The sequence below is a fragment of the Calidris pugnax genome, unplaced genomic scaffold, assembly GCF_001431845.1.
Source record: "Calidris pugnax isolate Ruff unplaced genomic scaffold, ASM143184v1 scaffold98, whole genome shotgun sequence".
NCBI lineage: Eukaryota > Metazoa > Chordata > Aves > Charadriiformes > Scolopacidae > Calidris > Calidris pugnax.
Window position 1 is genome coordinate 1,068,338 of NW_015090829.1, and position 17,010 is coordinate 1,085,347.

Sequence of the window (17,010 nt, forward strand, 5' to 3'; positions counted from 1 at the left end):
CCAATCTATATTGTTCAGCAAGAGGGAGCAAATATTTGTGCAACGAGTGTGCAAACTGCACCAGAGACAGGGAGACGGACCCCTTCCTGCAGGATTCCAAAGTGATCCCTTCCAGCCTCACCTACAGCCACACCACGTCAGTTTCAGCCTATGGTACCCTTGGTACAGCTGCTTGGGTGGTACAAAACATTGAAAGGACAGAGAAAAGGAAAAGCAGAAGTTTCCTCACCACAAAGATGATGCCGCAGACTGCCAGCCACCTGCGCAGGCTGGACGCCGGCTTCCACTCAAATTTGACCCAGCTGTACGGGGTGAACTGGAAGACAATTCTCTTCATTTTACCTCTGGAAAAAAAGCAGAGCACATCCTTGTAATATTAAGAAACAGCACATAAGAGGCATCTACTAACACTTCGAGACTCCAATTCACATATGCAAAATGCCTCCATTTACTCCATTAAAACTACTACTTAATGAGATTAACACGCTGAGTTGGAGGGAAGCCTGTTATTTGGCCCATCCTGGACTCCAGCCGCTGCAGCGAGCAGCTCCCCAGGCTGCTTTGCTCAGCAAAGACCCACTAGGGAAAGGGATCACTCAGTACTGGTCCAAGGCTACAGGGGATTTATTACATTTTACGTTTCAGAGTCCCAGTTCCTGTGCAGCTCTGATTACTGGGCAGTGTGTTATTTGCACAAGGACCAAACAGATCCTCTGTGAATGAAAGAGTATGATCCCAGCCCGGGCTCCTGCTCTTTTACCAATCCATTAAAGACCTCATTTCCCCAGGACACTCCCCTTCCCAGACATCAGGCGATGCTCAGGGCAGACAGGTATGTTTTCAACAATTTCATTCCCAAATTAAATCAAACTCTCACAAAGGAGCTCCCATGCAGGACAAGGTACTGGATACTGGAGTCATCCAAACACACCCGAATTCTGTAATTCACACTAACCCTGACTGAACAACTCTTCAACAACCAACAGCTTTAAGGTGGGCCCATGCGGCTGCCTGTGGGGTTTTCCTACCCCAGCTTACTTGTATGTAGGAATGTTCCAAAGCCCTTGCCACTTGTATGTCTTCAAAGAAAGCCAAGAGAGAGTCTTCATCCCACAGTAAATTCCTAATCCGTTGCACAGGATCACGTCCATTATCCACTGAAAGTAGAAACACACAGTGATGCTGGAGAGGAAACACTGAAGGGCAGACCCTGTAGGTACACACACATGGACAGACCCCCATCACGAGGAGGGACACTCCCAGAGAAGGGAGGTGCAGGTCTTCAGGAGGAAGAACCTCAGCAGCCCAAGCTTCAGAACTTCAGAAACACACCCAAAAAAAATCTGAACCTTCTCCTCTGGACTGGATTTTACTGTGCCCAACCACTTAGCACACTCCTTAAGCTTCAGGCTGCCTCCTAAAGAAACTACTCATCTGCAGGCTCAAGAGGTGAAATTAAAGAAGGGATTTCTCCCCACGTCTTGCCTTATTGCCAAGCGTTAATTCTGGAGACTGAGCTCTTGAGCTGAAAAATCCTGGCTGTCCTCTGCCTTCAAAGGAGCCGAGCACAGAGTGTTTATTTCATAAGAAGGTTTTGTTGTTTTTTTTTTAAATCAAAATAGCTTTGCTTGATGTCTTTATACATAATACATTTCCTTTTATAAATACAACCATGGAGCAAATCATTACAAGATGGGAAAAGAGCTTGTGGGAGAAGCCAACTTTCACTTTTCTCTAAACAGGGAGCTGCTTCACCTGAACTGGCCAAGCTGGACACTTAACACCATTACGTGTGTTCAGTGAAATATAAGAAAAACAAAATACCTAGGATAACTGAACAATTTAAGCCTGTATAAAAATATTATCTGAGGCAAAACTGTGCTTCAGGAGCCGTCGCTGCCCAGAGCTCACCCCCAGAAGCCCAAGGCTCTGGTTATGGCTGTGATGTGATGTGTATCTGCTCCAGACTGAGAGAAACTCTATGATTCTATGAAACAAGCGCCTTCCGCCCAACACCAATGCTTCTGGAAGCAGCAGCTACTTGGTGCATGACGTGTAGGTGATCACTCACATTGCTGGTGTTGCCAATCTATGTTGTTCAGTAAGAGGGAGCAAATATTTGTGCAACGAGTGTGCAAACTGCACCAGAGACAGGGAGACGGACCCCTTCCTGCAGGATTCCAAAGTGATCCCTTCCAGCCTCACCTACAGACACACCACGTCAGTTTCAGTCTATGGTACAGCTGCTTGGGTGGTACAAAACATTGAAAGGACAGAGAAAAGGAAAAGCAGAAGTTTCCTCACCACAAAGATGATGCCGCAGACTGCCAGCCACCTGCGCAGGCTGGACGCCGGCTTCCACTCAAATTTGACCCAGCTGTACGGGGTGAACTGGAAGACAATTCTCTTCATTTTACCTCTGGAAAAAAAGCAGAGCACATCCTTGTAATATTAAGAAACAGCACATAAGAGGCATCTACTAACACTTCGAGACTCCAATTCACATATGCAAAATGCCTCCATTTACTCCATTAAAACTACTACTTAATGAGATTAACACGCTGAGTTGGAGGGAAGCCTGTTATTTGGCCCATCCTGGACTCCAGCCGCTGCAGCGAGCAGCTCCCCAGGCTGCTTTGCTCAGCAAAGACCCACTAGGGAAAGGGATCACTCAGTACTGGTCCAAGGCTACAGGGGATTTATTACATTTTACGTTTCAGAGTCCCAGTTCCTGTGCAGCTCTGATTACTGGGCAGTGTGTTATTTGCACAAGGACCAAACAGATCCTCTGTGAATGAAAGAGTATGATCCCAGCCCGGGCTCCTGCTCTTTTACCAATCCATTAAAGACCTCATTTCCCCAGGACACCCCCCTTCCCAGACATCAGGCGATGCTCAGGGCAGACAGGTATGTTTTCAACAATTTCATTCCCAAATTAAATCAAACTCTCACAAAGGAGCTCCCATGCAGGACAAGGTACTGGATACTGGAGTCATCCAAACACACCCGAATTCTGTAATTCACACTAACCCTGACTGAACAACTCTTCAACAACCAACAGCTTTAAGGTGGGCCCATGCGGCTGCCTGTGGGGTTTTCCTACCCCAGCTTACTTGTATGTAGGAATGTTCCAAAGCCCTTGCCACTTGTATGTCTTCAAAGAAAGCCAAGAGAGAGTCTTCATCCCACAGTAAATTCCTAATCCGTTGCACAGGATCACGTCCATTATCCACTGAAAGTAGAAACACACAGTGATGCTGGAGGGGAAACACTGAAGGGCAGACCCTGTAGGTACACACACATGGACAGACCCCCATCACGAGGAGGGACACTCCCAGAGAAGGGAGGTGCAGGTCTTCAGGAGGAAGAACCTCAGCAGCCCAAGCTTCAGAACTTCAGAAACACACCCAAAAAAAATCTGAACCTTCTCCTCTGGACTGGATTTTACTGTGCCCAACCACTTAGCACACTCCTTAAGCTTCAGGCTGCCTCCTAAAGAAACTACTCATCTGCAGGCTCAAGAGGTGAAATTAAAGAAGGGATTTCTCCCCACGTCTTGCCTTATTGCCAAGCGTTAATTCTGGAGACTGAGCTCTTGAGCTGAAAAATCCTGGCTGTCCTCCGCCTTCAAAGGAGCCGAGCACAGAGTGTTTATTTCATAAGAAGGTTTTGTTGTTTTTTTTTTAAATCAAAATAGCTTTGCTTGATGTCTTTATACATAATACATTTCCTTTTATAAATACAACCATGGAGCAAATCATTACAAGATGGGAAAAGAGCTTGTACTGTAAGAACAAAACCAAGCCCAGACAACCTAAGAACCCCAGCTGTGTGCCCTGAATGCAGGTAATTTTGATCGCTCTGGTAAGCAATTTATATTTCATAGGAAAATTTAAAAAAAAAAAAAAAAAAAAAAAGTGTGCCACTATAAGCTATAGAGCTTGTTTCTTCCACAGAGAAACTAGATCACAGAAGTCCCTCTGGCTTGGAAAAACAGACACAGGCAGTGTGTTTGGACAGGAACGGTTACAGATTGTCACCAAACAGCTCTTCAGTCAGGCCAAACTTTGAGCTTTTAAAAGCTTTTTATAAACCACACCAGAAATTCTCAACATAGTAATATTCACTGTTTTCAGAAAATGGTGTAAAAACATTTGCACAGAGGGAAGAGCCAGACAGAAACTGCACTGAGCCTGTTTGGGTTTTTGTTTTAACAGGCAAGAAAAATCCCCATCTGAAACTTTACACACCAATTTTTTATCTTTCTCTGCTTTTCAGATTTTGTGGTTTGTACCATCACCAGATATTTGAAAGGGATGAGGTAAAGCTTCAGATTCCTTCTCTGGTATGAAATGAACCAAACCAAATATTTAACCATGTGCAATAGTTTGAAATCCCACAAAATTATACAAACAGTGACAAACCTATTAAAACCCCACAGGGAGAAGCAGGTCTGCTCCTGAGCAGCAGTAATCACACCCCCCCTTCGGGCACACAATGTCAGTTAGTTCCCACCACCCCCTACCCCCTCCCTTTAAAATACATACATCCCTTTGGCCAAACACACCCCGACCCATGCGGTACGTACGTGATCCCACCAACATTCGCTGAAGTTGGGGAGCTGGTGTTCCAGGCTGTACTCCAGAAACTCGAACATCACACTGATGATCATACACATCCACCAGTCTCGAATCATCAAAGTCTACATAAAGACAGAAAAAAAAGTGTTTCCAAGATCCACAACAGTTGCACAGCGTACTAAATACCATTACAGAAATGAATACTTGCACACCAGACTGAGTAAAACCAGACACCACCTACATAAGGACATTTAGAAATCTAAATAAAAGAGAACTCCATAAATACACTGCTCAGATTTACAGTTTTGCGACAGAATGTGGAAAAATTATTACTTTTTTTTTTTTCTAATTTCAAAACCGATCACTTAAGGAATATGAGATCACCCTTAGGGACTCTGGACAGAGGACACACACGGTGTGCTTTGTTTACTGGTTATTTGTACAGTGGAATACCTGGTCTCCAGTACCCAGAAATGGATCAGGAAACTCATGGCAATCTTATTTTACCATGTGATAGCCCAGTACAGGCAAACGCCCACGGGTCTCTAAACTCCTCAAGCAGCACCACAGACGAGGCAGACACTGATGAGGGCAGATGATGCCATTAACACTGCTACATGGAAGACCAAAGGCAGGCAACTGGGATCCAGAGGGAAGTCAGTGAAATGAATGGAATTTCTGGGTGCTCCACCACCACATCGTTCTACCACTGCTCAAAAAAGGCTTTTCAGAGCCTGTTTAGTGCAAACTTCACAAGTCACCTGCACGGAGTCTCAGCCCTGGCTGTGCTGGGGCACCCCACTCTACTCTGCACCAGCAGCTCCTCAGGTGAGCGATGGAGAGCAGCGTCTCCTGCCTCCCTCAGCAGGAGGACCCAGCCAAGCTGCTGTCTTACAACATCAGCATTGTCTCAGCCTGCTCTCCAAACAGGGGAAGAGATTTGCAGTAATGCTTTATCTCCTATCTGTAAGTGGGTAAGGGCCTCTACATCCCACCTGCTGTACCCTCAGCAGGGCACCTGGGTGGAAGGGGACAACCCCAAATGTGCTCCAGCTGATTCTGGAACAGTGAACATGGCTTGGGCTTGACTGCCTCAACCAGAAGGTGGAAAAACATAAGACAGGCATTATCACACCATAGTGTGACAACATGCCATATAAGTGACTCCGAAGCACAGGGGGAGGCCCACAACAATTTCTGTCGAATGAGGCACACTCATCTGCAGTATCGCCCTTCAGAGTCTGTTACTCAGACAAAAAAAACCACCAAACCCAAAGAAGAAAACCCCAAACACACACTCATCTCTGTTTATGGAGACAACACATTCCACTTTCAGCTTTTTATAGACAAATCTGTGAAGTGACAAATAGGAAACACAGCAGCCAGTTCCCTCCAGGCTGAGCAGCAGAGGAACAACTCCCCTGCGGGGCCGGGCGCAGGCTGAGAAGGTGACACACCATTTCCACCATTTCTGCAGAAACAGCCTCTAATAAAAACAAGGTGTCTTCCAACCAAGCCAGATAATAACTGAGTGGCCTGGCATAGGGAATTCTGTCCCATTCTGGTTCCTCAGGAACTACTCCCCTGAGGTCTTGGTCCCAGGCTCTCGCTATTTAGGCAATTTTTCCTCAGTATGACATGTCTTGTAAAAATAAATAATGCAATGGAAACGCTATTCTGATATCTAAGTTTGTAATGTAATTCTCTTGGATGAAGAAAATCCAAGTTTCTCCAAATTTAATTCTGTACCCAGCCACAGATAAGCTGATCTGAAGTCCAAGCCTCCCCCTGCCTACCACACTGATCTTCTGGTTACAGGGGAGAAAACTCAGAGGAAAACAAACCACTAACAGGAATTCATCCCCACTTTTGAAAAGGAAAAACAAAACCATAGATATAGCTTATTTTTAAAACAGCCTGAGCTTTTTCAGTTTATGATATAAGGTGGTCTTGTGGGTAAAAAAACAAACAAGGTCTGCAGGGCAGAATAAAGTTAGCTCCTGAGTTTCCTTGGGTTAAAAAAAAGCTAATATTTAGACCAAAGGTATCAGCAAAACACACGTTGAAAGTGTTCTGCCAGAGACAAGCACAGCTGGAATTCCTTCCACTGCTGATTGATATTGACTAAAAAGTAACAGGAATTTAACCACTAGCCATTTAGTGATCTAAGGTCCTGATTGGGATGCACTGGAAAAAGCCTGCCTGGGAAGAGCAGCAGGGTATCACCTGTGCCTGGGTAGCAGCAGGTCTTCACTGCCTTCCCCGTACTCAGCACTCAAAGTTCTGTCAAGTATTTATCTCACTACAGGAGTAAAGGATTTTTAATTTTATTGATCTGACCTGAGAATGCATTACAGTGGAGGAGGGAGCCTGTCAGTGTGGTGTTACTTTGGAGAGAAATGAGGTGACCTGACACGGTCAGGAGAAGAGGAAAAAAAAAAAAAGGAAACAAAAAGCCTTTCATATATTCCAAACAGTCCAGTTCACAGATGACTGCCTGATATAACTGACCACGGAGACTGGCATCACCAAACCAGAAGCAGCCAGGCTTTACAAGCAGACTAGCACGGTCACAGAAGCGTAACAGGTTCTTACTTTCAGGTACCAGCCAAAGAAGTGAGCAGGAACAAATCCATCCAGTTTGTCCTACAAACCAAAAAGAGGGTGTAGGTCACTTTGCACCACAAACAATAACCCATTAATGCTGACTTTTTTTCCCCTGCCAAGAAAAATGCAGCAATAAAATCCCGAGTCTCCTGTTTGCCAGCAAGAAACAATAACCTGACATTTTCTGGTGCTCAGAAAAGCCCAACTTATGGCTTGCTGGGCAACATGCACCTTCTGAACCTGGTGTCCCCAGGGGATCGCATGCAGAAGATTCTTTAAGCGCGCAAATAAACCCAAACTCCCAGGGGAAAAGGTTTACATCAATAATCTGAGAAACAAGGCTTGTTAAGCAGTTCACTCTCTCTCCTGGGCAATGTCATTAGGACCCAGAGAGACATATCCCCATCTGATCAACAGGGAAGGTCAAGAGAAGCGAAATAAGGACACTAAAAGAGCCAGTTGTGACCTGTTCTCTCATTCAACGCTCAGAAGGACTCACGACTGGGCTCTACAGAGTTCAATTAATCAACCTTTTACCAAAAACCAGTCAGACTCATTAGCAAGTAACTCTGTTTACTTCTTACCCAGATGTTGTGGAAGGGATCCGTTTTGTTGCCGGGATCATAAATGAGGCAGTTGCCGCCATAGTCTCGTTCTGGCAAAGGGACGCCCAGGTGCGGGTCGATGTACTTCATGAACTGCCGGCCGTCCTGCACCGTCTGCGGGGAACAAACTGCCTCTCAGCGGGGGTCAGCACAGAGTACAGAGAATTGACATCAACACTGCACCCTCAAATGGGTGGGGTTTAAACATGTATTGCAGAACAATTCTGGAAATACATCGAGACCCTGGAGTGTCACACAGCATATAGAATCATAGAATCGTTCAGGTTGGAAGAGACCCTTGGGATCATCGAGTCCAACCATCTCCCCTACTCTACAAAGTCCTCCCCTACACCATGTCCCTCAGCACTGCATCTAAACGGCCCTTAAACACAGCCAGGGATGGGGACTCCACCCCCTCCCTGGGCATATATATATGTATATATATGTATATATACATATGTATGTATAAACACCCGACTTTCTGGGCCTCTAATGCTAAATACTAAGGAAAAAATTGCTACAGAATGAACTTAAAATATTGTAAAGATGAAAAATCAGAGCTCTTTTACTCCATGTCCTCAGCCACCCCTCGATGCCACCTCCCTCCCAGAAGCTCAGTACTCGGGCTGGCTCACAATTCACCCTTCCCACTGGCCCTTCTGCTCTCACTCCAGCTCAGCGGGGCTGAAGCCGCAGCAGGGACAGGGGACAGGCTCATTCCACGCTGCACCTCCCGTGTCAGTGACCCCCGGGTTTCCCAGCCCGGGAAGGAGCCCACAGCACCGGGACCAGCAGCTGGAGGGAAAGGTGGTTTGCTGCTCAGAGCTGCACTCAGGGGCTCACACCAGCAGCAGCGTAACGCCCAGCACAGACCGGCCACAGGAGAAGCAGGGCAAGGGCACAATGAGTTAGTAGCCATCATAATAAAATTATAGAATAAACCCAGTGAAGTCACCTTAACTGTAAGGCAAGTTTCAGCTAGGAGCGAGCTTGCCTTTGCTTTTAAGGAAGTTCAGTCACTTGCAGACTCAGCATAATTTTAACCTCATTTAAACCTGTGCAAAGTAACAAGGTATCTTTAGTAAAGAGCTGAGCAACAGCTCGAGAGTGTCCTGAACACCCAAACGGCTCGAGCAGGACACGCCGCCAGGAAAGCAAAGCAATTCCAGGCTTTCCTGTTAGAGTTCACAGCCACGGCAGTGCTAGCAATTAAAAATGAAACCCTAACGATACAGCAGGGCCCTGCGTAAGGGTTCACACAGAACCCCCAGGTGATGTCAGCGGGACAAAAACTCACTTTGCTGCTCACTGGTCCTGCTGCGGGCACCTTCTGGGGGAAAAAAAAAAAAAAAAAAGTGGGCACCTTCTGGGGGAAAAGAAAAAAAAAAGGCAAAAGAAAAAAAAAAAAGCAAGGCCAGTTTGTGTTCCTAGGAGAGCTTGGCACTGACTCTTGGGGAGGCTCCAGGAAAGCCAAGCAGAACAAGAACTGCTGGAGCCAAAGGAAACCTTTGATTAGCTGGAAAGGGGTCGATCAATATTAAAAACTTGTTTGCAAAGCAAATGCCCTGCTCTGACAGAAGAGAGGTGACACTTCCCGCCACCTCAACTCCAGCCCCGCTCCTTTCACCTCACTTGGCCTCTACAGGCAAAATAGTGGGTTTTGAAATAAGTTCCTCATCCTTCTCTCATCTGAAATGATTTTTTGAAGCCACCTGAGGAGTATGTGGTGGTACCTGCAGAAGCACGGGTTCTCACAAGGAAAAGTGAGTCTCCATCAAAACCTCAGGCTCTTTCCTGGCACTCCAGCTGGATGTGCAGGGTGTGGATACACACGGGAACTCCCGGGCTTTGGGAACAGCACCAGCCTCACTGCCCTCACTTGCCCCTCAGTGCTTCACCTCCACTGCTGCACTTCTCAGAAGTCAGAGAATTGTAAAAGCCAGGGGAAAATTCTCAGTGTACCAAAGGACAAGAATATGGTAAAAAATACAGTGCTTTATTTGGAAGTATCAATAGTGTGTCCTTCTAGAAAACACACCATCCTCAGTTTGCTGCCGCTACAGAGTTGTGTGTGAAGTTTTGGCTTAATGCAAAAAAAAATAATAAAAAAAAATATGTTCAAAGCGGCTATCATTCAAGGTAAAAAGATGAAGTTTTGGCTTAATGCAAAAAAAAAAGAAACGTTCAAAGCGGCTATCATTCAAGGTAAAAAGTATTTCAGAAGATGAAACAACATGAAATCATCCCACGATCTGCAGAATTTCCAAACTAACAGCTGGCAAGTGATCCCAGCAAGTCACACCAAGGCCAGCAGAGGAGCGACCAAACACCAACTCCTGATCCATCGATCTCAACAAGAGCTCTGACTCCTCATCAACTCATTTAAGAACACATCACTGCGGTGCCTGACCCAGGCTGAGACAAACAGCAGGGTAGACAACAAGAAGAAATAATATCTTTATAATATCCTAATTTTTCCTCAACCTAGAAGCCTCGTTAAATAGCACATGATTTGGTTTCACAAAAACAAAGAGCATCTCCTGTAGGCAGTGAGAATCCTAACGACCACCACAAAGGATTATTAAGCTGGCATTTAGGAACCAGCGGTCTGGGTTACTTACCTGGAAGAGTATGAAGATGAGGAAGAGCTCATAGACGACGCTGACACACAGCCAGAACCTCCAGTAAGCTGCAGAAAGAGACAGCCCAGAGGTTAGCAGGCTTCCAAGCACAACAGCTTCTGACTGGCCACTGACTGTAACACAACCCAACACTTCAAGAAGGGATGCTGCCCTGGGGAAGGATGAAGCCCAGCATTCAGGTGAAGTGCTCCCTGTCCTCCCCAAAGAGCCCGGCCAGAGAGGCTGCCAGCCCGGCCACGATACACAGGGATCCATTAGAACGTTTCAACCCAACAAACCAAATATTTAGGAACGAGAAGGAAAGATCCATGCCACTTGCAATGCCTTCTACCAGTCCTTGGGAGAGAACTACATCCTTCCTGGACTAAGGTCTGATATCTTTCTCCACATCTCACATAACCTGCCTGACCTGTCCAATTTTGGGCTTCCCATCCTAACTAATGCACTTTGCCACCTCCTGCCCAGGAGCTGTTATGCCAGGCAGCAGGAACCACTGCTTTTACTTCCACAAACCGTCCTTTTCCCTGAAGACAAGGTTCTTTCCTCAAGGGGCAGAAAGCATTTCAAAATATCAGTGATATTTTCACTTTCACTAGGAAATAAATAAAAGCACCAGAGGTTCAGCAGGTGCTGGCTGTAAGACCTATGAGATCATCTAGACCCTTCATAAGAGAAACATGATGCAAAACTCAGCTGCTTCAGAGCCTGCAGTCTTTATTCACCCTCCCCAGATGTGTGATTACAGCTCTCCCCACACTGGAGCATCACCTGACTCTAAAAAGCACACAAATTACAGTATTTATGCACCTCCAGCTCCGTCCTCCTCACCTCAGTTCTCCCAAAGGACTCAGTCCCCTGGGAGCAGGCTCTGACTGCCCTGGCTATGAGCTTTGTGCTCCAGGGGCTGCCTTCATGTCCCAACTCATCCTAAGCCACCCAGAGTGGCCTTGTAAAGTGATTCCTGGGCTCGGAAATCTCCCCCAGCACCTCAGCTAGCTCCGGTGCAGAAGCCAGGCGGCTAGCACAGAGCCAGGATGTGCACGGACTCCAGCAGGTTTTCCTGACCACATCCCAACCTTTACACAAGGTAGTTCAGCAAAACCTGACTCAGCCCAAGGGGATATTTAAATCCCTCAGTAACGCCACACGCTAATCACTCTGGAATGATTTTAATAGACTTTCCTTCAGGTGTTTCCTGTTTACACCTATAATAAACCAGGGCTCCCCTTCCATGGGGACGGCTGGGTGACAGTCAGAACGGGACGGGGGAGCCGAGGGGGTTGTTCCTTTGGGGAGCAGGGACAGCGAGGGGTTCCACCGGCACCAACAGGACCTGCACCAAGTGAGAAACCCAACAACCTTCAGGCCCATTTGGGCATTTCTCTCTAGTAACTCCCCAGCAGCTTCGGTACGTGAATGCTTAACCCTGACAGAAATAATGCAAGGATCAGGCATCAGCTCCAGGCTTGCAGGCAGAGCTGTCTATCGGCTCAGAACCTGAGAGCAGCCAGCCATGGTCTGGCAGAGCTTCACAGAGGCTTCCTTGCCCCCTAAAACTAAGATAAACATCATCTTTACCCAATTCAGCCTCGAGGAGGGGGTGAAAAATAATTCACATTTTTAAAAGAAGTCCCTAACAGTCTGCTTCTGACACCATCGTTAAAACAGACTGAAATGTGAGAAGGTGTAACCTTTTTTTCCAGCAAAACTGCAAAATTAATTTCATCAAAATGGCCTACTTTACACTTCCAGGGGAGGAAAAACAAACCAGGCAGGGGGAGCTGGATGACAGGGAGTTCAGAGCTCTCTAGCAGCATCCACTCGGAAGTTGGAACTTCTAAGATTTTTGCTTAAAGTCTACAAAACATAATTGCCATTTCTTAATTATGCAACAGGCTGAAGTGTCTTCTCAGGGGTCAGTCAGTTAACCAACCAACCAAACCTCCAAACACTCGGTACGAGGTGGTTTTGCCCCTTGATCTCCTGGAGGGAAAGAAAAGCAGAGTCCAGGCTGCCTTCTGGCAGAGGCAATACCCAGCGCCGCTCATACAACAGCTGCAGAAACCATGGCTTGAGAGCTCTGTCTCCTTCCTTCACATTTAATTAACTGCCAAACCCACTGCACCCGGCAGGGATGACCAGGAGCGTGCACCCTTCTGTCTTTCCAGAACACAGCTCAGGAAAAACAAACAAGCAAAAACGCCTCCACTGGCCACAGTGGGTTTTTTTGGAGAGAAACCTCTCCCCAGAGCCGTTCTGGACTGATGGACATACAGTTCAGAGAGCAGGAACATCTAAAGCCCTAGTAGAGCTTTTCCTCTCCTGTATACATAGGGTTCTGGCAACAGAGGGTCTGCAGCTGCTGGACAGGCTCTGTGATACTTCAGAATAAAAAAAATGAAAGACCTGGTTATAATTTAGTGTGCTTTCTCCCCAGCTGACGTAAGTGCCCAGGAGGGTCTGAAGCCGACTTTCTATCTGTATGGGTACACCAGAAACAAGATGTTTTCGAAGCTGTACAAACATTGTGTTCTCTCTCTTCCTGGACTGGCCTCAGCTTCAGCTATAAAGTTATTTTTGGCATACTTAATATTTGTTTTCCTTAAACGCACTTGTCACCATGAACCTCCCGCAAATTAGGACTATCTCCCTGATTAGCTGAAGCCTACCTAATCATTACATACCTGATAGTTTAGTAATTACCACGCTCAAACACTGCAGTGCTGCTGCTGTAGGGAGGCTGAGAACACAAGACCAGCACTTCACGAGAGCCACGGCCGGGCTGAGGGCACAACCACCCACCTACCCCCAGACCCACAGTGCCCCGAGCCTGGCCTCTGCCACCCAAAGGGCTAAATGGGCAGGCAACAAAATTCTACGGAAAGCAAACTAATACTGAGGGAGGAAAATACAAGCAAAACTTGTTGCTTTAGCAAAACCTGTTTGCTTTAGTGAAACCAAGGGTGAGCTGGCACCGGTGAGCCATGTATAAATAAATCAGGAGGGTAAACACCGGGCAAGAAGAGCTGTTAAACAGAACAACAACATCAGGCACAAAACCCAGACAAAAATATAAACCACCTCCAAGGTGGCCAGAAATAGGTAGCCACACACTGAATACTGGGGCTCCATGAATGAGGGGAGAGGAGCCGGGCAGGAAGGCTGGCTGTGCCCAAGATCCAGCATGAGGAGCTGTGTGCCAGCCCCGCGGTGTGACCGCAGTGTCCCCGCTGGCCCAGGGCTTCCTTCCGCCCTATAAATGGAAGCAGGGCACAGCGGTGGCCCCGCTCCCAGTTCCTTTGGGATGAGGTCTTTCTCCGGGAACAGCAGCGCCGAGCCAAGGTCAGAGCCTGGGCTGAACTCCCCAGCACAGCCCTGTAACTGGAGAGCCACCACGGCATCTCGCCGGGCTGCAGCGCCACGTCCTCTGCTGCCCAACAGCCTTCCACGGGAGAGGGGTGGGAAAGGATGACTATTCTCCTTTTTAAGGCACCACCATGTCCTGCTGCAACCCGGCGAGCAGCCACTGTCCTACCAAACCCCTACAGTTCCTGAAAGCCCCTCTTCAGAAGATCAAACCACCACACGAGCTGGAGGAAAGGTGAAGGTAAAATACAAAAGAGAACGTGAATGCACCCAGCGTTTGAAGTGGCTGAATACACAGGGGATTCTCCCATCACCCTGTTCAGGGGCCACCTGATTCTGGAGACACTCAGCTCTGGTCCCATAACTGCTGCTCCCAAGACAGGAGGTGGTAGATGTTGGCTCTGTCTGTGCTAGACGTTGGCTGTAGAGGTCTTTGACCTTTGTAGATGTTGGCTCCATCTACGCTAGATGTTGGCTGTAGATGTCTCTGACCTTCGGACTCCCCCCATCCCATTTGTACCACTTTGTTCCAGGGAACAAAACCAGGTTCTGTCCCAGACAAAGCCACTGGAGGGTCTGACACTGAAAGCACTCAAACATCACTGCTGTCCTTAAAAGGAGCAATTTGTCCTATAGGAGGAACCAGACTTAACTGTAACAGAAAGACCAAAAACTTCTATTTAATAAGACCTCAGAAACACCGAGTTCTGAATAAAAGCACACGTTTGCAGAGCGTGCTGTGGGCCGTGCTCGAGAACAACATCTGCTCTGATGGAGGTTTTGAACGTGTGCAGTTCCTCATACAGAACAGCATTCCTACACTGGAACATTACATTTTTGGCACAAGAAATACTTACAGCTTTATTTGACTGTAGGAGAGCCTAATGCTGTCAGGAATATTATATAAGTCTATATAAATTCCCTTAATTCTTTCTCAATGACTCACATTTAAAATGAGGAAAGAAAAAAGAATCAAAGATATTTTAATATTTTCATACTTCACCTGATATAACACTACATGGAAGAGGTTTTGTCTTGTGCTTTCAAACGCTTTCAAGACTTACAGTCTTACTAGAAATCTTTAAAATCAAACCTGCTGGCCTAGAAGCCCGTGATTATCACGGCTAATGGACAGCCAGCAAAGGGAGTGCAGGGACCAGCAACTGGCTGTGTGGTCAGCAGCACAGCCCCAACTGCTGGACTAGAAGGCTGTGGTTATCACGGCTAATGGACAGCCAGCAAAGGGAGTGCAGGGACCAGCAACCGGCCGTGTGGTCAGCAGCACAGCCCTGTCACAGAAAGGAGGGGGAAAAGAAGGGATAAACAAAGGAATTTAAGGTTTCCAGAATCTGGCAGTTCCCACAAAGCTTTTTACTAGCAACAGGAAGCCAGAAGAGGGAGATAAAAATAAATAAAAGTCCTCTGGTACCCACAGATGGAAAGTGCAGGATCCCTGTGCTGTTTGGAGGCTGGGTGGAAGCTGGGAAGGTACGTGATAAGCGGGCAGTGCTAATGAACCTGATTTGTTATTATTTAAATTACAACCTACCTTCTGTAGAAGTAACACAAATATTTACGTTCACCACAAACCACGCAATGTACCAGAAATATCTGAGTGACTTGAGCAACTGAAGTTACCTGGATGAGGTCTTGAAAATGGTCCATCTTTAGCTTGTGTAACTCCAAAACACAAGAAAACCAGAATACTGGCAACAATACCCCTGAAAGTGGAAAACAGAACAGTTTATGTTGTTTCATCTTCCTCATGAAATTGGAAATTATGCTCTTTGGTGTAAAAAATGTCTGGTCTTTCAATGGATGAAACCGTATAATGCAGTCCCAAAACGCTCTGGTTTTGTACATCCAAACTCCCCATAGAACTTTCTTTTCCTGCTTGAGAGCTGCTGAAAAGATGTACAGCTGAGAAATCCCTCACCACACCACAGGCTGAGCGCAGCCGTGTCTGCAGCAAATGGTGCAACCCCTGGCTGTAAATGAAATGGCTGTTTGCAGCAGCCAGAGAAAATAACTAATAATTTTTCTTTTATTGAGAAAATGTTACACACCAGAAGCATTTCAAAATCTTCTTTCAAAATAGAAAACAAAAGGATTTATGAAAACCGTTTTGCAACATTCGCCTCTGTATAAAATGTTTGTGTCCTGAAAATACAAAACAGTTTTGCAACATTCGCCTCTGTGTATAAAATGTTTGTGTCCTGAAAATACAAATGTTTTCCCCAAGAGACGTTCCTGGGTATTTCACTTGCTCTGTGACACCGGGAAACACAACAGGACTAGCTCCTGAACGCAACAGCAAACAGACTGTTCCATCACACTTTTCAAAGATGAAGATGCTAAAAAAGTTTTCAGTTGATCTCAAATAATGAGAATATCCTGTGTTTTGAGTCACTAGTCTTTGTTTGGAAATCCCAGGCCTACAAACTGACATTTGCACCAACCAGTCTGTGTTCTGACCCCAGTACCACCACACATCTCTGTGGGCTCTCGCTATGCTCAGCCAGGAGCCAAGATGTCCAGGGTCATTGGTTTTGGCCCAGGGAGGGTGATTTGCCCAAAGCTGGGGATGGCCTGAATCTAAGTCACCACCAGAACCTGCAGTTATGTCCTTTTTCTAAAATCCACTCCCTGGCAAACAGCAGCCAGGCCGAAGTCAGCCGGAGCTCCAGCTGGATTACTTTACTTCACCTTCACCATGGGAAGTTCGGAAGAAAATCACAAACTGGTATAATAACCACACCAGCTCCATTATCCCTTTTTTTTTTTTTTTCCCTGCAGTAACTAAATTTCTCTCCTTAACACCATCACGCTGCCTCCTTAGGAAGCCTGCAGAGACCAACCAGGACTGGGGCTGCTGCTTTCCAGGGCTGGAGAGAAGACCTTCTCTAGGTTTTGAGAGAGGTTTCTTCAAATCACCCCAGCAGGCGGCCTGGCAGGACAGGGCTCAGGCCTTCTCTCCGGCAGCAGCTCAGGAAGACATTTAAATGGCAAAGCACACCTACAAAAATCATTTTCGCACTTAACCAAATAAGAAAGAGAGAACGTGGCAACAGTTTTATCAGTACAAACAAGTTATTGTCTGTCTGTTTTAAGAGCGGACTGGGGGACACAAGACAACGACTCTTGTCTGTGAGTCTGTATCGCCCTTTGTTCTGGGCCCTTAAGGAGGCAGCTCCCACGCAGCGCCCCGTG

The 17,010-nt window shown here is 46.6% G+C and overlaps 1 protein-coding gene across 1 annotated transcript in view; it reads right to left on the reverse strand.

The window, feature by feature from the left end:
* PTDSS2 (phosphatidylserine synthase 2) overlaps positions 1-17,010 on the reverse strand; it is a 39,836-nt gene that overhangs the window by 10,851 nt on the left and 11,975 nt on the right. The window contains exons 3-9 of the mRNA XM_014940698.1: positions 15,439-15,521; positions 10,414-10,481; positions 7,772-7,906; positions 7,176-7,226; positions 4,589-4,702; positions 3,114-3,232; positions 2,305-2,419 (exon numbers count right to left, since the gene is read on the reverse strand). Of these exons, the coding sequence (XP_014796184.1) occupies positions 2,305-2,419; positions 3,114-3,232; positions 4,589-4,702; positions 7,176-7,226; positions 7,772-7,906; positions 10,414-10,481; positions 15,439-15,521 (685 nt within the window). The remainder of the gene's footprint in view (positions 1-2,304; positions 2,420-3,113; positions 3,233-4,588; positions 4,703-7,175; positions 7,227-7,771; positions 7,907-10,413; positions 10,482-15,438; positions 15,522-17,010) is intronic.